The following is a 25,428-nucleotide window of genomic DNA, read 5'->3' as shown; positions in this document are numbered from 1 at the left end:
AGTTTGGTTGAAAAATCAGTGATGTTTAGCCTGGAGAATAGAAACCTTAAAGAGGACTGGGGGTGGGCATAGTATCTGAAAGTATATTTCACGTATTTGAAAGGTTGCCATATAGAGGAGGGAGTAAACTTGTGATGCTTGACTCCAGAGGACAGAAAAAATGAAAAATGAGTCAAAGGTGCAGAGAAATAAATTTAGGCTTAAAGTAAGTAAAAATTTCTTAATGATTAGAAGTATCAAAAAAAATGGAATGGGCAGTCTCGGGAACTACGAACTCCCTGTCACTAGAGGTCTTCAAACACTAGTTAAATGACAAGTTGTTGGCACATCATAGACACTGTTCAAATACAGATTGGACTAGATTGCCACTGAGGTTCCCTCCAAAGCTAAGAATCTATAGAATATATAATTTACAATGCTAATGATGACAAGAAAAAGGTAATACTTGAGTAGGACATGAGGATTAAAAGAATTTTTACTGTCCTTATATCTTTATATCAAAGAGGTAGTGTGCCAGAGTGAAGAAATCATAATCAGAAAGACCTGGGTAGAAATCCCGCCTTTCATACTTAATAACTATGTGATTGTAGGCAAGTCAATCTCTCAGATTTGATCATCTCTAAAGACTAAGAATAAAGATGAATTACACTCTATTAGAAGAGAAAGTTCCCTCCTACTCCCAAAAACAGTAACAGCAACAACAGAAAAATTATAACTCTTTGGTTTATTAACATGATTGATATCTGGAAAAGTAACACTACTCAGGTAAGCTATCAAACTGGGATATGAAATCATAAACTGAGTGCCTTGTGAGGAAACTAGTGAATTCATAAATAGAGTGAAGTAAAAAATCTTGAAAACAATAGAATCACAGACCAGAAGAGATACAAGGAGACGCTAAAGCCCATCAAGTCCAACACACTCATTGTAGTGATGACAAAACTGAAGCCCATAGCAGTTACCTTCTTGCTCAAGATCACAAAGCCATTCATAACCAGAGCAGGAACTAGATTCCAAGTTTCATTTTCAATTACATCTCAGTCAAGTAATCTTTCTATTATACCACAATGGACTCTAAATAAGCAGCTCTAGGGAAACAGAGCAGGATACTATAAATTCAAAACAATATTTAGTTCAAGGAATTGCTAAAGACAGTATCCAAGAGATAACACAAATATGGAAGGAATGCCAAGCTGTCCTTTTACATATGAGGAAACTGCAGCCTAGAGGTGTTAATTAATATGGTCATTATTATTATTATCAACAGTAGCAACAACTGATATTTATGTACAACTTTCAAGTTTACAAAGCACGAATACATCTCATTTCAGCCTTTCAATAATCCCCAAAGGTAGGTACTATAAGTTTTAATAGCCCCATTTTACAAATAGGGGAGATTCAGAGCAGTTAAATGACTTGCCCAGGATCACTCAGGGTTAGAAAATGAACCCAAGTTTTATGATATCAACAACATATTAGGCTCTACAGTGTAATGCTTTCATGCAACTTGCTCATGGTCATCCAGCTACTGAGCACTGTAGTATGAACATAAACCGAGGCCTTAAAAGACCTTCTTTCGGGGGGCGGAGCCAAGATGGTGGAGTGAAAGCAACGACTCACCTAAGCTCCTGGACAAATTCCTCTGGATACCTCTGAAAGGAGAATCTGACCAAACTTTGGAGGTGTGGAATCCAGTGGGTGACAGACTTTGACGGATTCAGAGCCCAGGTTAGACTGGAAGGTCCGCGGGAAGGATCTGTTCCGCGGGGGTGAGCCCCAGCGCACAGCGCAGCACGGTCAGTGCAGCAGGGCGGAAGGGACCTGAGAAGCCCGAGAGTGGCGGGTGAAACCAGTGGAGCAGGAGACCAGCCAAACCGAGCCGGTGAGAGCCGCTGAGCGCCAGATATCAGCGCAGCAGCCCTTGAAACCTTCAGCCTGAAGACTAAACTTCGGTAAGTCACCTACTTGAACTTCCGGGAGCCAGGATGGCAGAGTGATCAGTAAATGCTCTCTCCTCCCCGCTGATGACCGTGAAAGAACCATAAAATATTTCCCCAGAAAAATCCTGGATCAGTGGGAACAGCAGAAGGGGGCAAATAGTCTCATAACACCAGAGGCTAGGAAAATAGCAAAGGGGGATTCTTCCTACTGTGGCGGAGGCAATCCGGAAGGACAGAGGACCCAGGGCAGAGAAAATTCGCACTGAGACCCAGGCAAGCCTCAGCACCGGGAGACGAGCCCCAGGAGGGGTGGGAACACGCATTAGCATCTAGGTGTGCCTTAGCCCTCCAGGGGAAAAGGGAAGACAATAGAGAAGCTGGGATTACGATCCCCTGAGTTTGCCTTTGCCTCAGTTCAGCTGAGGGGATCTGCTGTGACCAGACCACCCCTCCCACATACTTAACAAGCTAACCCCAGGGTTGATCTGGGAAACAAAAAACAAAAACCTGCTTTTAGCTTCACACATCAGCTCAACACAAAGTCCTGTACCTTCTGACTGAAAGAACCAGAAGCTACAACACTCAGCCAACATCATGAATCGGAAAAAGCAGACAAAAAGTGAAAAAACCATAGAATCTTTCTATGGGGATAAGGACCAAAACACAAACACCAAAGAGGTCAGAGCTGAGACTGTACTTCCATCTGAAACTTCAGAAGGGACTATGAATTTCTCGCAAGCACAACTAGATTACCTGGAACAGCTGAAGAAGGGAATAGAAGAAAAACTGGCCAATGATTTTAAAATTATAAAAAAAGAATTCACTGATGAGAACATCACTTTGAAAAGGAAAATTGAACAAATGGAAAAGGAAGTTCAAAAATTAACTGAAGAAAATAATTCCCTAAAAGGAAGAGTTAATCAAACAGAAAAGGAAACCCAAAACCTAATTGGGAAAATTGATCAAATGGAAAAGGAAACACAAAACCTAACTGGGAAAATTGGTCGAACGGAAAAAGAAGTACAAAAATTAAATGGAGAAAATAGCTCCTTAAAGGGAAAAAATTGGTCAGATGGAAAAGGAGATGCAAAAGTTAACTGAAGAAAACACTACGATGAAGATTAGAATTGGGCAAGTAGAAACTAATGACTCAATGAGGCAACAAGAATCAGTCAAACAAAATCTAAAGAATGAAAAGATAGAAGAAAATGTAAAATATTTAATTGGAAAAACAACTGACCTGGAAAATAGATCCAGGAGAGAAAATTTAAGAATTATTGGCCTGCCAGAAACCCATGATGAAGTAAAGAGTCTGGACAATATCTTCCAGGAAATCATCAAGGAAAACTGCCCAGAAGTACTAGACTCAGAGGGCAAAATAGTCATTGAAAGAATCCACCGTTCCCCTCCCGAAAGGGATCCCAAACTCAAAACCCCAAGAAATATCGTTGCCAAATTCCAGAGTTATCAAGTGAAGGAGAAAATACTACAAGCAGCCAGAAAGAAACAATTCAAATATCAAGGACATACAGTCAGGATCACACAGGACCTTGCAGCTTCTACATTAAAAGATCAAAAGAATTGGAACCCAATATTCCGTAAGGCAAAGGAGTTGGGACTTCAACCAAGGATCAACTACCCAGCAAAGTTCAGCATAACATTTCAGGCAAGGAGAAAGTCATTCAACGAAATAAGGGAATTCCAGAGCTTCTTGACCAAAACACCAGAACTCAATAGACAATTTGATCTTCAAATGCAGGTCTCAAGAGAATCATAAAAAGGTAAACAGGGGGGAAAAAACAAAAACAAAAACTTGCTACTCAATTAGGGCAAACTGTTTACCTCCCTATAAGGGAAGATGATACCTGTTAATCTTGAGAACTGTGCAGCTATTATGATAAAAGCGATATACATAGAGGGAATGGGTATAAAGTAAATGATGTCATGTCAAAAATATGATTAAGTATGAGAAGGGATTGTAATAGGAGGTGTGAAAAGGAGGAAGCAGAAAATGGCAAATTATATCACAGGAAGAAGTACAAAACTATAGTAGAGGGAAGGAGGGGAGGGAGATGAGCATTGTTTGAGAGGTACTCTCATCTGATTTGTTTAAAGGAGGGAACAATAATCTTAAGTAGATAATCCTAACTAGCTATATAAGGTAGTAGGAGGGGAAGGGGGAAGAAAGGGGAGGGAGGCTAAAAGGGAGGGAAGAAGCAATAAGAGTAAAGGGGAGTAAAAGGGAGGGGGGGCTAAAAGAAGGAGGGGAAGGCTGCAGGAGGAGGGGGAGAAAAGTGAATACTATTGAGGAGGGGAAGGGAGACGGGAGAGCTAAAAGCACAAATGGTGGGAAAGAGGATGGAGGGAAATACACAGATTGTAATCTTAACTGTGAATGTGAATGGAATGAACTCTCCCATAAAATGGAGACAGATAGCAGAATGGATTAAAAGCCATAATCCAACAATATGCTGCTTACAAGAAACACATTTGAAACGGGGGGATACACATAGGATAAAGGTAAAAGGATGGAGCTGAATATATTGTGCCTCAGCTCATGTAAGAAAGGCAGGAGTAGCAATCCTAATCTCAGACAAAGCAAAAGCAGAAATAGATCTAATCAAAAGGGATAAGGATGGAAACTATATCCTGATAAAAGGCACCATAGACAATGAAGCAATATCATTACTAAACATGTATGCTCCAAGTGGTATAGCATTCAAATTCTTAGAGGAGAAGTTGGGGGAGTTGAAGGAAGAAATTGACAGCAAAACTATACTAGTGGGGGACCTCAACCTCCCCCTCTTTGAACTCGATAAATCTAACCTCAAAATAAACAAGAAAGAGGTTAAGGAGGTAAATAAAACTCTGGATAAGGTAGATATGATAGATCTTTGGAGAAAATTAAATGGGAATAGAAAGGAATACACCTTTTTCTCAGCAGTACATGGAACATTTACAAAAACTGACCATGTACTAGGACATAAAAATCTCACAATCCAGTGCAGAAAGGTAGAGATAGTCAATGCATCCTTCTCAGATCATAATGCATTAAAAATTACATGTAATAAAAGGCCATGGAAAGATAAACCAAAAATCAATTGGAAACTAAATAATCTAATTCTAAAGAAGGGATGGGTTAAAGAAGAAATCATAGAAACAATCAACAATTTCATTCAAGAGAATGACAATAGTGAGACAACATACCAAATCTTATGGGATACTGCAAAAGCAGTTATTAGGGGAAGTTTTATATCTTTGAATGCTTACATAAATAAAATAGAGAGAGAGGAGATCAATGACTTGGGCTTGCAGTTGAAAAAGCTAGAAAAAGAACAAATTGAAAATCCCCAAGTAAATACCAAATTAGAAATACTGAAAACCAAAGGAGAGATTAATAAAATTGAAATTAAGAAAACTACTGAATTAATAAATAAAACCAATAGTTGGTTTTATGAAAAAACTAATAAAATTGATAAACCTTTGGTCAATCTGATTAAAACAAAGAAAGAAGAAAATCAAATTACTAATATTAAAAATGAAAGGGGTGAACTCACCTCCAATGAGGCGGAAATTAAAACAATAATTAGAAACTACTTTGCCCAACTTTATGCCCACAAATTCGATAATCTAAATGAGATGGATGAATATTTTAAAAAATACAAATTGCCCAGATTAACAGAAGAGGAAGTTGAATACTTAACCCCATCTCAGAAAAAGAAATTGAACAAGCCATGAATGAACTCCCTAGGAAAAAATCTCCAGGGCCAGATGGATTCACAAGTGAATTCTATCAAACATTTAAAGAACAGTTAATTCCAATAATACATAGACTATTTTTGAAAATTGGGGAAGAAGGAGTCCTCCCAAATTCTTTCTATGATACAAATATGGTTTTGATACCCAAACCAGGAAGAGACAAAACAGAGAAAGAAAATTATAGACCAATTTCCCTAATGAATATAGATGCAAAAATTTTAAATAAGATTTTAGCAAAACGAATACAGCATCTTATCATGAGATTAATATATTATGATCAGGTAAGATTCATACCAGGATTACAGGGCTGGTTCAATATTAGGAAAACTATTAGCATTATCAATCACATCAACAACAAAGCCAACAAAAACCACATGATTATCTCAATAGATGCAGAAAAAGTTTTTGACAAAATACAACACCCATTCCTACTAAAAACACTGGAGAACGTAGGAATAAAGGGAACTTTCCATAAAATAATAAGCAGTATCTATCTAAAACCTACAGCAAGCATTATATGCAATGGGGATAAGCTAGATGCATTCCCAATAAGATCAGGGGTGAAACAAGGATGTCCATTATCACCACTATTATTCAATATGGTACTAGAAATGTTAGCTGTAGCAATTAGACAAGATAAAGATATTGAAGGAATAAGAATAGCCAAAGAAGAAATTAAGTTATCACTCTTTGCAGATGATATGATGATCTACTTAGAGAATCCCAGAGATTCAAGTAAAAAATTACTTGAAATAATAAACAACTTTGGCAAAGTTGCAGGTTACAAAATAAACCCACACAAATCTTCTGCATTCCTATATGTTAGCAACAAAGTCCAACAGCAAGAGACAGAAAGAGAAATCCCATTTAAAGCTAGGGTAGACAGTATAAAATACTTAGGAGTTTACCTGCCAAAACAAACCCAGGGATTATACGAACACAATTACAAGACACTTTTTGCACAAATAAAGTCAGATTTAAGTAAGTGGAAAAACATTAGTTGCTCATGGGTAGGCCGTGCTAATATAATAAAAATGACAATTCTACCTAAATTAATTTACGTATTTAGTGCCATACCAACTAAACTATCAGACAATTATTTTCTAGAGCTGGATAAAATAATATCAAAATTCATTTGGAAAAACAAAAGGTCCAGAATATCAAAGGGACTAATGAAAAGAAATGCTTGGGAAGGTGGCCTAGCGCTACCAGACCTCAAACTGTACTATAAAGCAGCAATTATCAAAACCACTTGGTATTGGCTAAGAAACAGAGAGGTAGACAAGTGGAATAGACTTGGCACTCAAGATGCAGTAGGCAAGAAATATAGCAACCTTCTGTTTGATAAACCCAAGGACCCCAGCTTCTGGGATAAGAACTCACTGTTTAACAAAAATTGCTGGGAAAACTGGATAACAGTGTGGTGGAAATTAGTCATAGACCCATACCTGACACCGTACACAAGAATAAAGTCCAAATGGGTACATGATTTAGGTATAAAGATTGATACCATGAATAAACTGGAGAAGCAAGGAATAGTGTATTTATCAGATCTATGGAGAAGAGAAGAATTTTTTACTAAAGGAGAGATAGAAAGCATTATGAAATGCAAAATGGATAACTTTGATTACATTAAACTGAGAAGTTTTTGCACAACCAAACCCAATGCAACCAAAATCCGGAGGGATGTAGTAAATTGGGAAAGAATCTTTACAGCTAAGCTCGGGGATAAAGGCCTCATTTCTAGAATATATAGAGAACTGACTCAAATGTATAATCATACAAGTCATTCCCCAATTGATAAATGGTCAAAGGATGTGAACAGGCAATTTTCGGAAGAAGAAATTAAAGATATCTATAATCATATGAAAAAATGCTCTAAATCACTAATTAGAGAGATGCAAATCAAAACAACTCTGAGGTACCACATCACACCTATAAGATTGGCAAACATGACAGAACAAGAAAATGATAAATGCTGGAGAGGATGTGGGAGAGTTGGAACACTAATTCATTGCTGGTGGAGCTGCGAGCGCATCCAACCATTCTGGAGAGCAATTTGGAACTATGCCCAAAGGGCTACAAAAATGTGCATAACCTTTGACCCAGCAATATCGCTACTAGGACTGTATCCCCAAGAGATCATAAAAATGGGAAAGGGTCCCACATGTACAAAAATATTTATAGCAGCACTTTTTGTAGTTGCCAAAAACTGGAAGTCAAGGGGATGTCCATCAATTGGGGAATGGCTGAATAAATTATGGTATATGAATGTAATGGAGTACTATTGTGCCATAAGAAATGATGAACAAGAAGACTTCAGAGAGGCCTGGAAGGACTTATATGACCTGATGCTGAGTGAAAGGAGCAGAACCAGGAGAACTTTGTGCACAGCAACGACCACAGTGTGCGAGAGTTTTTTCTGGTAGACTTGGAATTTCATAATAACGCAAGAATTTCTTAAAAAAAAAAAAAATCCCAATGGTGGCTCTCAAGGCAAAATGCCTTCCACACTCAGAGAAAGAAATATGGAAGTCATTCGCAAAATGTAGCAGATCATGTTTGTGTATGTGTAAGTTTTTGTGTATCATGTTTTGATTTGTTATATGATTTCTTTCATTTATTTTAGTCTGACTACATAGCATGACTATAGTGAAAACACACTCAATAGGAAAAGTATATGTAGAACCTATACAGAATTGTATGCAGTCGTGGGGAGGGAGGGAGGGGGGTAATGAGGGGTAGGTGTGGGGGGGATAAAATCTCAATTGTATGGAAGTGATTGTTAAACATTAAAAAATAAAAAAAAAATAAAGTTTAAATTAAAATCAATCAATAAATAAGTAAAGAAAATAAAAGACCTTGTTTCTGCAGGGCAACAAAAGTGCTGCCAGAGATTACTTCACTATTCTCCAAGAATGAACTAGTGAGAAAATAACTTAAAGAAGCTTCCAAGAATTGGAGCCAAAGAGGAAACAATCAAATAGAAGGAGAAACAGGAAGTACATGGAAGAGTCTGATTAATGCAATGAATCTAGAGAGTACTGAAAAAAATAATGAGAAAGCATCTATTAATTGCACACTATGTTCATAGTACATATTGGAGACGATACACATAGGTTTCAGCTGCAAGTCAGATGGAGAGGTCCCTCTATACTTAAATAATATGAGACTGTAGCTGTAAGATATCTAATCTCTATATACTTATCAGCCCCAGGCCCTCTCACACACTAGTTAAATGGAGAGAAAGTATAGTGTGTTTCAAATTTGCAGGGGCAGAAAAAGGATACCTTCCATAGGAGAAGTGAAAATAAGAAAAGCCATTTATTTCTAAGGTAAAGCTTTCAAGATCTGTATAGTGATAAAAGTGAAAATTTACCTAAGAAAAGTAATAATGGGTCATATGAGCAAAAGATTTCCAGCAAGTGGAAGAAAACAACCCAAGATGGTGAAGGAGATATCTATTTTGGCACTGCCTTTCTTGTCTGATTGCTTTATGCTTTATAGTTCAAAGTATGTTGTAAAGTAAAACCAAATGGCTCTATCACTCAAAAACCTAGCAAGCATGGATTGCCATAGAAGGTAGAAATGGAAGAACATGAAGAAAACAATTGTAATTCAGATAAATTCAAAACCAGGTTTATATGGATGAATTAGGAGTTAGTGGACCAGGGTTGATCTCTAGATCTACCACTTACTGATTGTATGACTTTAGACATTTCATAACTTCTCATGTCCTCAGTTTCCTCACCTGTTAAAATGAGGTGGATGGCCTAGAAGAATGAATGAATGAAACAGCATTTATTAAATGCTAACTATATGTCTAACACTGTTCTAAGGTCTAAGGATGTCTTTTGTCCAAGGACAAAAGACAGACTCAGCTTTCAAAGAGTCTATATTCGAATGAAGGAGACACATAGAGGAGAGTGGAAACCAGGAAGGAGTACTTTGGTTTGGAAAGTTACAGTGGAGACATCTTGGGTAGACTGGGGGTAACATCTTTTCCACTACTAATGGTAATATTGATTTGATTATGATTCCAGAATTAGGAACAGACGCAGAAGAACAGAAGTCAAATGAAGGCTGATGATTTATAATGTCCATTGCTGTTTTGATATTAATGATTCTATGATTTTGAATATAGTAAAATGTAGAAGGGCAAGAAGTTCTGAATATCAAAAAGTAAACTTCTTGATCATTACGGTTTATCAAAAGAATATGCTCTTCCAATATCCAATTTCCTCTTTCTTTTTAATTTTGCTTCAAGTACAGCACAAAACTATTCTAAAAAGCAACAGCAGTGGCAGCGGACTATTTGTTGGTGGTAAAGTAGAAGGTAAGAGAGGTAGAACTACATCATTAAATTCAAACAAGACACTAAGACATTCCATAGTGACCCTACCCTGATGCCTCAACATGGTTGAACCTACCAAGCTTTAGAAGTGGATTCAGTACATGCTATCATCCCAAGATGAGCCAAAGTGTAGAGTGGAGATGCTTATCCTCAGGTTAGCTTCCAGTTAAAGAACTTTTTTGGCCTCAATTCACTGTTTGAAAAGTAGGCCAAGTTGCATTAACAGTGGAGGAATGACCCTACCCATGAAATTGCAGGTTTCCTAAAGGAATAGAGAAATAATGTAAGAGGGAAAAGAAATGCTATCCTTCACTATATGATCTTTCAACTGCAGAAATGCCTATTAATGAGACTTTCTGACAGAAGGAGACTAGGTATTGTTGAAGAATTTGTAAGTGACTAAAGAAAGAAATGCGAGAAAATGTCAGCCATCAGAAGAGTTCTGCGAGATACAGAAGCTGGAATGATGTAGAACTGTCTCTCTAAGAGATTTCCAGTTACTTTCCCACATATACACATAGGGATTTAAGTATATACCATATGCTCTCACCCATAGGACACACGTGATCTACATACAAACAACCAAGAGAGCTATCTTATGTTTTAATTTTATTCTAATAGTAAAAGAAAAAACTGTGTTTTAAAATTCTCAGATTAAAGATAATTTACTAGTGACAAATTTCATCCTTATAATCACAGACAGGTGTTGCCAATTGACTAGAACACATCTATACCCCAAGACAATAGTTACTGAAGGCTTCATTTTGTGACACGGTTATCATTTCATAAAAGAAGAAAGGCTTCATTTAGCTAAATACCACAAGTGACTAAAATAGTTCACTTCAGATTTTAGAAGGAAAAGCAGCAAACCTTTCAGGTATTATAAATCTTTAAAACAAAAACAATTTGAGATATATGGGACAAATTCAAATAACAAAACAAAAACTAACTGGAAACTGGAACTATGTAAAGCTATTCATCAAAGTGATGTATAAAGGCAAAAACAAAAACAAAAAAATACTCTAGGAAAATGTTAAGATGGGATTTCTCTTTTTCATAGTGCCACCAGAAAACAAAGATGTCCTTACCCCTGTAAGAGTAGAGAAAAACTTTAAGAACAAATACAAACATCTGTTTGCAAAACGAAACGTGATTTAGTTAATTTAGGAATTGTCTAAAACAAGAAAAGCCACAATAATACTGACAATCATTCTAACATGCTTTGTCAAAAATTGCAAAAGAGTTCAGTCAGGCAGAGCTAAATGCACAAAACTAAATGAAAAATGTAAATGAAATAATAAATCTGACAAAATGAGAAGAGTGTGCAGTTTGAAAAGGAGTTCAGGAAAAAAATAAGATCTGAATATGCACGACAACATTTTAATTGCTTTCCTATCAGGCAATGTGCAATCACATTTTATAGCCTCACAGAATAACTTCCACTAAGCACTTTGTAAAAATATAGATTTTCAATCTCACATACCAAACATAACAGACTTAACTACAACATAAGTGCTTGAGAAGTATATGTAAGAGGTAAAAGGATGGTAAAGAAAAGCAAACATCTATCAGTCTGATAACTGGTTACAACTGGATATGTCCAAATTATTTTCACCCCCACTCCCAACTAAATGAAGGCAAAGGTAGGTAGAAGAATGCTGCTTGTGGTTAAGACTTTGTTATTTTTGTGCCCAGACTCATACTGGTGTGTGTGTGTATAGGTATGTATAAAGTATGTAAGTATGTGGTTAAAAAAAATTCAATAATCAAATTAAGCCAAAAATTTTAATGAGGAGTTTAAATGTGTTTATATATCCTATGTTGAAAAGTATCATTGTGGACATTTGTTCCTTATTAAGAATGACAAAAGGAAATACTGCCTTTCTCTTATGTTAAAAGTTCATAAAGGAGGTGACCAAAGAATACTAAGCACACTAGCTCCTAGACTACCAAGGTACCGAAATGTGACTGAGATATATTTTTTTACTATATGCGTATTCACATACATATGTAAGTATACATGTATGTGTGTATATATATACATATATATGCATGAGTGTACATATGTGTGCACGTACACATATACACACACATGTAGCTGTGTTCTCATTTCAGGACAATGAGTGAACACTTAATTCAACCCCAAGTAGTTTGAGCATTTGTATCAATGAGAAAAAGAGTGTAGAGAGAAAACATGGATTTTACATCTCCTAGCAACTTGGGAAGCTAGGGCTATGTTCCTTCCAGCACCCTCTGATAACCAACAGGTATTTCATAAATGTTTATTTAACTGAATGACTCAGTGAAACTGTATCAACTCTCCTGAAAGCATAGGCCAAACATAGCTTATTTGCATATGATTACAGATGGGCTCTCAGAAGCCATCTAGGGCAAGAACATTTTAATGAAAGATAAAAGATTCATCTTCCCTCCACTACTCCATAGGATACCAGTGCCATCAGACTTGAAAGAGGCAACATAAATTTATAGGTTTTCTACAGGTAAAAAACTTAAATGGAACTTCCACAACCAAGTATCCCATTTATTTAATAAAAGATAAATGGACTATCTTATTAGGCTATTATTCCACTTGAGAACTTACCAAAGAGCCAGGTATTCTTAAAGAGATGGTGCAACTCACTTCAATTATCTATTGCATATATAACAAAAACATCCTGATGTACACACAAAGCTTTCCAATGTGTGAAATAGGAGACAAATATGAGTACTTGGATAACCAAAGGCAAACAAAATTTCAAAAAGTATATCCATGAAACCCAGTTCTGTGAAGGCAGTAACAATAATTTATGGAAAAATTAGAGTAATTGGATCCATAAACTAAACCCCTGTGTAATAACAAAATTTTATTTGGTCATGGAAAATTAATCCACAAATGATTTAAGTCAATCATTCAATTAGAATACATTCAAATGCCCCAAATGTAACAGGAGTCATGAAGTGGCTCAGTTAGTCAACAAGCCTTAAATACAGACTGAATGATTTTTTCTCTCCTTTTTCTTACTTTTTTTGTTCAACTTTTATGAAGTGATGAAAGAACTATGAAAGACAGGTTTACTTATTTATTTTCTTGGTCTAATGATCTAACGAATAGCGTTACAGGCAACTACAGAAAGCATAGTACTAGCAAAGAAAAATTCCTAAAGGAGTGGAGATGTCCTGAGGTTACTTGTAATCACTCTGTTTAAAAAACGCTATTGTTCAAACTAAGATTTGTTTTCACTGAGTATAGTCACTTCACACAATGAGGACTCACTAGGAATGGCCTTTGTCCAAAAACTGTAAGATTCTAAACCAGCCTAAAGATGCTGTAATTAAAAACTTAGATAAAATTTGCAAAAATTTTTTTCCATGGATAATATTTAGAGCCATAAGGAAAAACTACACAAATAACTTCTAATATTTGGAAATGACAGGGATGGGCAGTATTGGAAAAGCTTTTTTTTTTTTAATATCGCCTAAACAATTTGATACAGAATAGTGAATACTTTCAATGTTCCCATTCTATTAATTTCAGTGGAGTCTGCGAATAGGTAAAGCAAAACAAGAAATCTCAGATGAAGTCACTGAAAGCACTTATAAATAAAGCCATTAAAAAACCTGGTACTATACAAAGTCAAACTACTGAAGACTTTATCTTATAGATCTTGAAAAAAAAGAAAATTAACCTGGAGACAAACAAGCATTTATTAAGCACCTACTATGTGCTGCATGTTGTACTAAGTGTTGCTGGGGAAAACACAAACCAAAAATCTGCTCTCAAGCAGCTTAGTCTAATTGGGAAGAATGAAAATTCTAGAGTGTCAAGGGAAATAATGGGAAAAAAAAGTAGGAACAAAGGAGGAATAGCACTTCCAGACCTTAAACTACATTAAAAAATGGTAATCAAATCTATTTGATATTAGTTTAGAAACAGACAAGAAGATGGGTGAAACCATCTATGTAAACAACAATAAGAAATAATAATCAACTCAACAGTCCAATGTTTGGTAAGTTTAAAGAAATAAACTACTAGGGAAAAGATTCTCTATTACATAAGAACTAATGAGAAAACCAGAAGATGGCAAAGAGAAAAAATATATTGAAACAAACATCTCACTCCACATAATATAAAAGTTCTTATTTTATATATAACCTAATATAAAATTCCACTTTAATTTATTTATTTTTGGAGGAAAATGGAAAGAAGTCTTTTGCAACTATGGCTGAGGGAAATTTTTAAAAATTTAATTATCTCTTTCAAATCATCTTGATTTTTGAATATATCCTTCCTTCTATTCTCTCCTACAGAGCCTTCTTACAAAAGTAATTTGTAAATTGGGAAAAAAAGTTTATATCTAACAACTATACACACACACAGTGTTGGATATAGTCCCCCACCTCTGCAAAGAAGGAAAAGAAGCACATGTTCATATTCTTTGGTGTGGTACTTAGCCATTGTATTTTCACAACATTCAATTACATGTCTTTGTAAATGCTATTCTATTTAAATTGCTGTAGTCGTATGTTTTCTTTTGCTTGTTCTGCTTATTTCACTTTTTTTTAGTTCATGTAGGTTTTCCCATGCTTTTCTTGATATTCAGTCACAATTTCTTAGATCAGTGATATTTCATTACTTCAATGTACCAAAATTTAACTTGCCACAAGTGATGGGAATCTGTTTTGTTTCCAGTTTTCTGCTACAATAAAAAATGTTACTATAAGTATTCTGTAATATATGGTGCCTTTCCTTTTATCAATGGCCTCCTTTGAATACATGTCTACCAGTAGAACTATGGGGTCACAATTCTTGAGGGTTTTCCAGAATGACCAGACTAATCTGTCACCATAGCACACTCCTCTTTCTATATCCCCTCTGACATTGATTATTTCTGTCTTTTCCTCTCTTTTTGCCAATTTGTTGAATGTGAAATGAAACCTCAGAGTTGTTTTAATTTGCATTTCTCTTATTAGTGATGGGAAACATTCTTTCATATAGTTATTAATTTGCAAATCTTCTTTGGAGAGTCGTTAGTTGATATTCCTTGATCACTAGTCTTTTGGAGAATGGTTTTTAATCTTATATATTTTTATTACTTGTTTATATAGTTTGGAAATTAAAACCTTATCAGCGGCATTTGAGACAAAGATTTTTGCTAGCTGACCACTTCCTGACTCAACCTAAGTACCATTAGTGTTGTTGACGCAAAAACTTCACATAAACCAAAATTATGTTTTGTAATTGGTTCTATTCTTTGTCTGATTAAGAATTTATCCCTTAGCTACACCTATGAAAAGTCTACAACTTCCTTCTCTTCTAATTTAGCACTAGTTGTGATCTTTGATATTCAGATCATATAGCAATTTAAAATTTATTATGGCATATGGTATAAGTGGTGATCTAAATCTAATTCCTGATAGAGTACTTTCCAGTTTTCCTAGAAATTTTTAAAGTCAAATAACCTAGCTTTATTTTTTTCCCCACTTAATAGTTATTTTATTTTTTTCTAATTACATGTAAAGATAGCTTTCAATATTCACTTTTATAAGATTTTGGGTTCCATAATTTTTTCTCCCTCCCTTCCCCAAGATGGCATGCAATGATATAAGCTACATATGTACAAACATATTACATATTTCCACATCAGTCATGTTGTGAAAAAAGAATCAGAATGAAAGGAAAAAACCATGAAATAGAAAACACCAACAAGCAAAAGGAGAAAATAGCATGCTTTGATCTGCATTCAGACTTCATATTTCTTTCTTTGGATGTGGATAGCATTTTCTACCATAAGCCTTTTGGAGTACCTTAGAACCCTGCATTCCTAAGAAGAGCCAAGTCTATCAAAGTTAGTTAGTACAAAGTTAGTACTGTACAAAGTTAGTTACTGTACAATGTACAGTGCACAATGTTCTCTTGGTTCTGTTCCTCTCACTCAGCATCAATTCATTTAAGTCTTTCCAGTTTTTTCTGAAGTTCATCATCTCATCATTTCTTACAGCACAAAAATATTTCATTACATTCATATACCATACCTTGTTCAGCCATTCCTCAGTTGATGAGCATCCCCTCAATTTCCAATACTTTGCCACCACAAAAACAGCTACTATAAATATTCTTGTACATATTGGTCCTTTTCCCTTTTTATGATCTCTTGGGGGAGATACCTCTTAAATAAATTAATTTATTTTTGGTTTTCAATATTGACTTCCATAAGTTTTAACTTTTTTCTGCCTCTCTCCCTTCCATCACCCTAAGATGGAGTGCAATCTGATATAGGCTCTCTCTATATATATTCTTATCAAACATATTTTCACATCAGTCATGTTATATAGAAGAATTAGAACAAATGGGAGGAACCATGGGAAAGAAAAAACAAAATAAAAAAAAAGAGCAAATAGTATGCTTTGATCTGCATTCAGACTCCATATTTCTTTCTCTGGATGTGGATGGCATCCAGCAATTCTTGTCAAATAGGAACTGCTTTCCTACGTAAGTTTTGTTTGGGGATTATTGAGTTCAATACGTTACTGTGTTACTGAGTTCAAACTTTTTTATGATTCTTCCTTGTATAATCTATTCTATGTGTTGACTTTCTATGTTTTAACCAGTATCTAATCATTCTGATAACTGCTTTATAACCTGAAGTGTGAAAATGCTATTCCTCTTTCATTTCTATATTTTTTTATTTCCGTTAATATTATAGATCTTTTATTCCCCCCAAAATGAACTGCTATTTTTCTTAGCTCTGTAAAGTAGCAATTTGGTAGTGTGATTGGAATAGCACTAATTCTGTACATTTATTGGGCCAGTACCTTAATTTTTATTATATTATTTTACTGTATTATATTGGCAGCTAGAGAAATGCTACTCAATGCACACATGTATCTAATTTACTAAATTCTTGGTACAGAGACAAAACTAAAACCACTCCCTACCCTCAAGCTCACATTCTAAGCTTAGCCCAGACATGAACACTGGATATGTCTTCAGTTATTTAAGTTGCTTTTATTTATGTAGAATTTTGTAACTGTGTCTATACAGATACTGTGTCTACATTGCTGCATGTTTATAGTTGAACCAAGTGAGTAACTGAGGAATGGCTAAATAAATTGTGGTATATGGAATATTATTACATAGTATTAATGGAATAATACTATACTGTAAAAAAAAAATGACAAAGATGAAGAATTCAGAGAAATGTGGGAAGATCTGGGGCAGGTTGGTAGCACAGTATATGGTATGCCAGGCCTAGAGTCAGGAAGATATGAGTTCAAATCCAACCTTAGGTACTTAGTAGTTGTGTGACCCTAGGCAATTCATTTAACTTCCCCCACTCAGTTTCTTCATCTGTAAAATAGGAATAATAATAGCACCTACCTCCCAAGATTGTCATGAGGATCAAATGAGATAATTGTAAAGTGCTTAGCACAGTACCTAGCATATAGTAAGCACTCTGTGAAAACTAGGCATTGTAATAGTGGTGGTGGTGGTGGTGGTAATAGTAGCAGTAGCACAAACTGATGCAGGGTAAAATAAACAGAAGAATAATATACAGAATGATAACAATATAAACAATAAAACAAATATGAACAATTGAGTAAATATGGTGATTGCTTTTCGATTAGAAACAAAGAAATATACTTCCTTTTGTTGGTAAGGTGAGGGAGTACAATTTAGAATGGAGCACATGCTGTCAGGCATGGTAACTGTATTGGGTTTTATTTTTTCCCCTTTTTATAAGAGAATCACAGAGGCAGTAAGCAGCAAGTGAAAGTGAAGTGTGAAAATGATAGTGATATAAAATCAAAAGGCATCAACAAAAAATTTTAAGCCTAACAAGTTGGACATACACACACACATAGTTTAGATATTCAAGGAAAAGAAATACAGAAAAAGCAAGCAGAATAATTAGAGGGAACAAAAAACGTTGAAATAAAAGTCTTTTAGAAGTGAAAAATCAAGTTATAAAAACCAATTAAACTTGATACAAAACTACTTACAGCAAATGAAAGTAAATGAGGTTTCTGAATGGCAAAATATTTTCATGCCGTGACCACCAAAAACTGCTTTAAAGTAGCAGCCCAGTAAAACCCTATCCAAACACAAAAACAAAATTCTTCCTGATGACTGGTAATGGAATTACTTCCCTTAAGGAAGAATAGTAAACATGCAAAAACCATAACTACAACTGAAAACGGAATTCAGATAGGTAATTCTCTGGTCCAACCTAGCTCATTTTTGGTATTCCAAGACACCTGTGTGAGCATGTGCTGTTATGACAGAACCCTTCTGTAATTAGTAAATAACTCAGCAAAGAAGCAAATGATCATTCTCTACACAGAAAGAGGAATGCTTTATGCTACTAGTTGGAAAGGGAGGAAAGAATGGGACAGTTTTTCAAGGAATGACTGCACTTGCAGTATTTTGGATGACTTCCCTGTATGTTACTCTTTTGTTTTTTTATTTCTGTTATTATTGTTATTGTTTTTAATCAAATCCTAGTACTTCAGCTAGGAATTCTAGCTGGCAGTCTAAACAAGGAAAAACAAGAAACCAGTAAAATTAGTTGGCCTTGAACTTTACCTTCTCCTAAATGAAAGTGTCTTCAGTATTTTTCAGTGATAAGAATGTAGTATGCAGTAACTATGCAACCTATGAAATGAGTATTTAAGGAGAAAAGCTAATGTTTATGATATCAATATATCTAAAATATTTCTTCTGATGTCATGACACATTGTTTTATTTGTAGAACCTAAGCAGGAGGTGGCAGTGATAGATGTGAAACAGTCTGGTCAATCCCACTCAATGAACATATGCATTTCACTTAGCACCAACTCTCTGCTAGGACCTTGGCATATGAAGACAAACAAAACAAAACAAAACAAAACACTCCCTATCCTCAAGCATACATTCTAAATATGGTAAGACATGATTAGGTGTTTACAAGATTGACACTTAAACTTTACCTTTGGTTTGCCTGGCATAGAATTATCTTTATTAAGAGATCTTGTTCTATAAACAAATAAATGAATGAATAAATTAAATATCTTGTAAGATCACAGATCTGGAATTTTAAGTTTGGAAACAAAGTCCATGTAGTCCAAATTCCTTATACTGCAGATGAGGAAACTGAAATCCACAGACATTAAATGACTTGCCCAAGTTAACACAGGAGGTAGTAAGTATCAGAGGTAGAACCTGAACCCAAATCCTGTTGTTCTAGTAACTAATATTGTGCATTTACCTTTATTATTACATAAATATAAAATTTTAATTGTGCAAACAGTATAATATTCAATAATTTGTTCTTTAATCTAAAACGGTAGTCCACCAATATAAATCAACAGATTGACCAATCAAAAAACTAGCCTCTTACTATGTTTCAGGCACTGTGCTAGGAGCCAGGGATATGAAAACAAAAATGAAATATTCCCTGTCTTCAGGGAGCTCATATTCTATAGGTGGGATAACATAAAAATATTAAAAACATGTATACACAGAAAATAAACAAAGTAACTATGCTTTAATAGACTGTCTTCATGAGTTATTATGGTCCACAAACCCCAAATCAGTATCATAATCCTTGGATGATGAGTCTCTCAGTTCTTAATTTGGCTCATCCCTGGATAAGACATATTTTTCAACAGCAGGCCAATGTAAAAAAAACAAAATTTCTGGCTTTGTTAGTCCTGCCACAGTTTATACTCTACCCCACATGGGCTTCAGGAACCCAGAATGACTTCCACATCTCAGTAAGACACCTAATTTAGGCCTTTAGGTATGCATTAAATAATGCTCTAATACACTATTGATTTTAATATTACTCTTTATCCAATTAAGTTAATGGTAGCAAATTGGTTATGTGGAAGACACCTTTTTAATGCTATGAGGAACCAAGTATGGTGAGTAATTGTAATGAAATGACTGGCTCACTGTCTAAGACTTTTCCTCCTTCTCCTTTACTACTGGGGCCTAAGGCAGGAAGAAGGGAGGAGAGTGTCTATTATTCATCAGTTAATCAGTGTCCAGTGAAAATATGGCACTGTACTAAGTGCTGTATATTATTAGACAACAAGTATCCAACCTAAGTGTTCAACAAAATATAAAAATTAATTTACTATCTTCAAAAATTTTACAGTATAAGTGAAGGGAAAAAGTAAACAGGGATATCTGGATATGTTTTCCAGAGAAAAGGAAAAGCTGAAATGTCAGATTTATTAAAATAATTGTAACACAAGTGAACTTTTACTTTTGGCTGAAGGTTTAAGATAATTTACTTTTTTCTTATCTTTAATCTTATGAAATTACTATGATCTGTTAGGTAAATGGATATTTCATTACACATACTAACTGTGGAATAAAAATAATAGCATAATTTTAAAAAATCAATACGTGAAGTGCATAAAACAATCTCCATGCAAAGTCTGAGCTTTTATAAATCTATGAGCTACTTCTACTGGGGGGAAATCTGAATGTCCTCTTCCATTTGCATTTCTAAAGGCTATGTGACTTCTTTAAATACACACAGTGATGCCAACAGAGCCATCAAAAATCAATAAATCATGTACTCATGTGCTATAAAATGCTTGACAAATGCATTAATTTTTCTAATCCAAAATTCTCTGCAAAGGGAACTGTGTAAATGTTCCATTTTATTTTAATAGTATTCTCCAGTCAGAATTATGTGCATTATGACTGGCTACAAAACCTCAACAGCACAAAGCTTGACAGGATTTTAAAGAGGCTACAGAGCACAAAGCATTCAGTGGCTGGGCATCTAACTTACTCAAATGTTCAAAATATGAATTCAGAGTAAAATCGAGATTAATTAGAATGTTTAGAATGCAGCAATTTTTCTTATACAAAAAAGAATGGGACAAATAAGAAGTTTTTGGTGGTAACTGTGCCGGGGAGGGGGATAACATGTGAGGAACTTCTCTCTTACACCACCCCAAAAAGCAAACATGTTCATTCCTGAAAAATGATTTATATGACAGAAATGACAACACACTATTCATCACTGAGGTGCCATTTGGAAAAGTAATAAAAACCTCAATAAGACTCCACTTAAGCTGACATTTGTTCCACCAAGTGCCATCCATTAAAAAGGTCATGAAAGACCTCTATATAAGTACAGTTTATGAAAGTACAAATTCTAGAAGTGAAAGGAGGAAAAAATATTGTAGGAAGGTCTAAATAAAAAAAAATCACAAAGCATATCCTAGAAGGGGTTGCACAAAGTACCCCAGCTTAAACACCAGCAACAAATACTCCAGGCAATTAATTTTATTTTTTGTCTGAATGAATGAAACACCATCTCAATCCAGTACTTATCTATCAACAAGAAACCCCTGTTCCTCTGTCTGACCCCTAGGCTTAGATTCTTTTCCTTGTCTTCATAATCCTATCTCAAATTCATGCTGGTAGCTACTGCTGTTGCTTTTTATGGACATGACCTGGGATCTTCTGCAGCCTGGGACACCTCTGGGCATATATTCTAGTTTTCTTCTTGGTTAACAAAATATTTGGTCAAAACTAAGCCAAACAGATCTGCCCTTTTCTCTCTTTCTTCTCCTAACATCACTAAGTATTTATAAAGCTAAAATAATATTTTTTCAAGGTGAACAAGGTAGTTTCTACAAAAAAAAAAAAAGAAAAAAGAGAGGATATTAAAGTTTCAGTGTAAATATTAAAGTAAGTCATCACAGTTATCAAGTCCAAACTAGGAAAAAAACTCAAAGGACTAAAAGAATGTCACTTTCCTTTATGATCTGTATTTGCATGATGATAAGTATATCACATCTTATGTCAATGTTTAAGGGGAAAAGAAGACCATAATGTCTATAAATAACTTTAATAATTTAAAAGTGGAATTAATTTTAAAAATTTCCTTCTTGTCAAAACTTATGGCAATTAAAAAAATCATATTCTATAATCATGACCTTATATTTTTTAAGGAAAATGTTCTTAAAGAGATAACTCTTACAAGTCACATCTTACTAGCTTATTTTAGAATCTTTTCAATAATGTAAATATAATTAAAACTCAAATGTTTATCTATAGTTATCCAAAAACAAACAAACAAAAAACCCTCAATTGTTGCTAATAGTAAATCCTAATCTACTCTGGTATGCTCAGGGTATGGAACCATAAATTTTAAATGCTTTTACAGAAGAGTTTGAGAATAAAACATTTACATATTTTCTTAGAAGCACAGGCTTTTTATTGCTGTACTCAATATTCCCTCAGGGCAAAGAAGTAGCTACTTCAAAGATTTATTTGATAATGGAATAGGATGCTTGAATTCCCCCCCCCCCCCAAATATAGTCAGTATAAACTCTGTTTTTACTGGTTTTTATTATACAATGTACTATATTTTAAGATATAATTGGCTCATTATTGAAATTTGAAATCATTATTATTTTATAGATTACACTAAGAAATTAAAATTGAGTAAAGTAGTCCTAATTATTTCAAAGGGAATTATACTAAATAATAGCTCTAGATCTCCTTGTAACATAACTAGCACTTGAAAACCAAAACCTAAAACTTCTACTTACCTGCCTATCTACTTCCGGGAGCAAAAGCAGGAGGTATTGTTGAAAATGTTGAGGTAAGGAAGCAAACGTGTGTTTGTTTATTAACGCCCTCAGGTTAGTGTTCACAAGAATAGATCCTGGTGTTTCTATGTCAATATCCTCAGCTTTGGTCCATTTCAAGTGTCCTGTGGTAAACAAGCAAGAATTACAACTTCAATGTAGATTGGTATGTGTGGGCTAAATTATATATCATTTTGGCAAGACAGTTAAGTTTCAATCCCTATTTAAAATGCTGATATTTGAAGAGGGGAATTTTAATAGATTCTTCCTTTATGTCTGTCTTCTTTTGACTTTTTTATTTACCTCATCTTTCAGTAAGAATTACTTATATACTTTTAACTCTGATTGGCATCTTAGGTCAGATGAACAAATACATTCCATTAACTTATCAAATTGCTATACTGCTGGAGCAGCTAGGTGGTGCAGTGGCTAGAGCACCAGCCCTGGAATCAAAATAACCTGAGTTCAAATGTGGCCTCAGATATTTTTCTAGCTGTGTGACCCTGGGCAAGTTGCTTAAACCTGACTGCCTATCCACCCCTCAACCCCAGTTTGTTTTTTTTTTTTAATTCTACTGCCACAGCTAATACCTAAGTAGCTTTGGAATACTTTGGGGTCATGAAAGCAGGGGTCTAAGCATGGCAGGTTAAATGGAAATTCCTTTTTAAAATACTGCTTGAGAACCAGGATTCTAAACATTTGCCATAGATCAGTTGGTGGAGGCTCAGATCCAATCCAGCTCAGACTCTGTCTAGCTGGGATTCTATCTGGCCCACTTGTGAATACAAGCGTTACAAATGCTTAGGTTCTTTAAGAGGCAACCCAATTTGGCGAATCTTTAATAAACTTTGTTTTCTTTGGCTTTAAGAAGGCTTGAGTCGAATTCATTTGAGCATGACCCGGACTATCAGTATTTTGGGGTCCCTATCACCCCTAAACCTCTTCATTTATGGTTCCCTGACCGGGAAAGCTGCTAATCTCAAGTTCTTCTGCTAAAACTGGAAGGTATGTAAGCCTCCCCCTCTTCCTATCCCCTACTTGCTCTCCAAGCACCTTGGTAGTGGATTTTCGGACCTGGCTTCAGGTCCCAGTATCAGGCTAAGTCTCTGAACTTTCTGAGCGCTAGAGAGTTAGAGACTCAGGTTGTTGGTCCAGTGGCTGTGTTTGAGGTTATGGACCTGGGCATACCCTGCAAAGCACAATTCTCTGAACTTTCTGGGCTCTAGAAGGTGAGAGAAACGTCAGTTAAGTGGGTGCCCAATTCTCTGGATTTCCTGGACGCAAGGAAATCAGGGAAAACTTGGTTATTTTTGTCCTCTTGTTTTTTTCAAGGCTTACTTCCATGTCTTCCTTTAAGGAGGGGGGGGACTTCCAGCCCCACAGCAAGAAATGGGTCAAAATTCATCAATCCCAAGGAATTCACCTTTGGGCTGTCTTTTACAAAACTGGAAAAAATTTAACTTCTCTAAAGATCAGTTGGTGGAAAAGCCAATTAAAAAAGCCCCCACTGCACATCATCTAATGTTATGTTAGTAAAAGGACAATGTACCAAAATTCTTTAATAAAAAGAGAATCATTCCCACTGACAAAGTTGAATTGGTATGGGTTCCCATACTCTTCTGAACATCTGAAGCTTCTCTATTTACCTCTATGACATATAACAACTTACAGGATGAGCTTTATAACCCAATGTTTGTTCCATCTCTATATTTTTAATTGTTCTATATTATTCCATCTTTATCTCATAATAAAATAAAGGTATATCAAACAATCTGCTGCTCTTTTGATGATCAGATTACTATACTGACATTACAAAATAAAAATCATTACTCAGTCCAGAAATAAGTTAATTTACCAAACGGTTCAAAGATATCTACAATCCATAAGCTTCAGAAAATCTTCAAGAATTAAATATTAACCTATAAATAATGAATAAGGTTTTTACCAAATATGAAAGGACAAAAGATCTGAGTTAGACTCTAGAGAGACTAAGAGATGACATTCCTCCCAGGGTTCATTCATTCATTCAATGAGCATATGTAAAATGTCTACTGAATGCTTGTGAGGCTATGTGGATTAAAATGGATAGGAATCTTGCCTTGAAAGCTGAGAAGAGCTGGGTTTAAGTTTCACCTCTGACATAGTTTGGCTACAAGTCTGTACAAATTACTGAACTTCTTGGAGCCCTAGGCAGATTTCGAAGGTCACTCCAGAAAAGTTTCCACACCCTGGAATTCTACGTACCAATGAAGTCATAGCTCCAGTTCTTTATCTTATATCCCTAATAAGTGTTAAAGTTACAAAGATAGAAACAAAACAGGACCTGCCCTCAAATAATCATCAGAATTAGCTCTATGGAAATGCCTCCTTTTCAGGATGGTAGTATCTTAATAAACATAAGAACAAAATTAGTAGTATTTTTTTCAACAGTAAAGCTTTTCAATATATGGAAATATTAAAGAGTAGATAACGCTAATGGGGACAAATGAGAAGTTTTTTATTCACACATAAAAGTTAAGGTGTCTGCTATTTCAGTATCTATGGAACTTGCAGGTCTATCTCAACTTATAAGTCATGGATCCAACATATAAGATATTTTGTTAAGGCCAAAGAAAATTCCTTAAACTTTCCAATCCAAGTTTTAAAAAAAAAATCATATTCTTGTAACATATATTAAGGAAGGAACTTCCTGTTGAAAAGTAAGTGCTATGAAAGTTTATATACTGGATCTTCTACTTTAGGGCCTTACTAATTATCATTAAGCATATAATCTGA

At 35.1% G+C, this 25,428-nt stretch overlaps 1 protein-coding gene across 4 annotated transcripts in view; it reads right to left on the bottom strand.

The window, feature by feature from the left end:
* ASXL3 (ASXL transcriptional regulator 3) overlaps positions 1–25,428 on the bottom strand; it is a 243,119-nt gene that overhangs the window by 43,079 nt on the left and 174,612 nt on the right. For all 4 annotated transcript variants that reach the window (XM_072604508.1, XM_072604511.1, XM_072604509.1 and 1 more), the window contains one exon: positions 22,615–22,778. In XM_072604508.1, the coding sequence (XP_072460609.1) occupies positions 22,615–22,778 (164 nt within the window). The remainder of the gene's footprint in view (positions 1–22,614; positions 22,779–25,428) is intronic.

The sequence above is a fragment of the Notamacropus eugenii genome, chromosome 4 (genome assembly GCF_028372415.1).
Source record: "Notamacropus eugenii isolate mMacEug1 chromosome 4, mMacEug1.pri_v2, whole genome shotgun sequence".
NCBI classification, from domain to species: domain Eukaryota; kingdom Metazoa; phylum Chordata; class Mammalia; order Diprotodontia; family Macropodidae; genus Notamacropus; species Notamacropus eugenii.
Note: the sequence above shows the minus strand (reverse complement) of the source record. Positions and strands in the feature narration are given on the sequence as shown.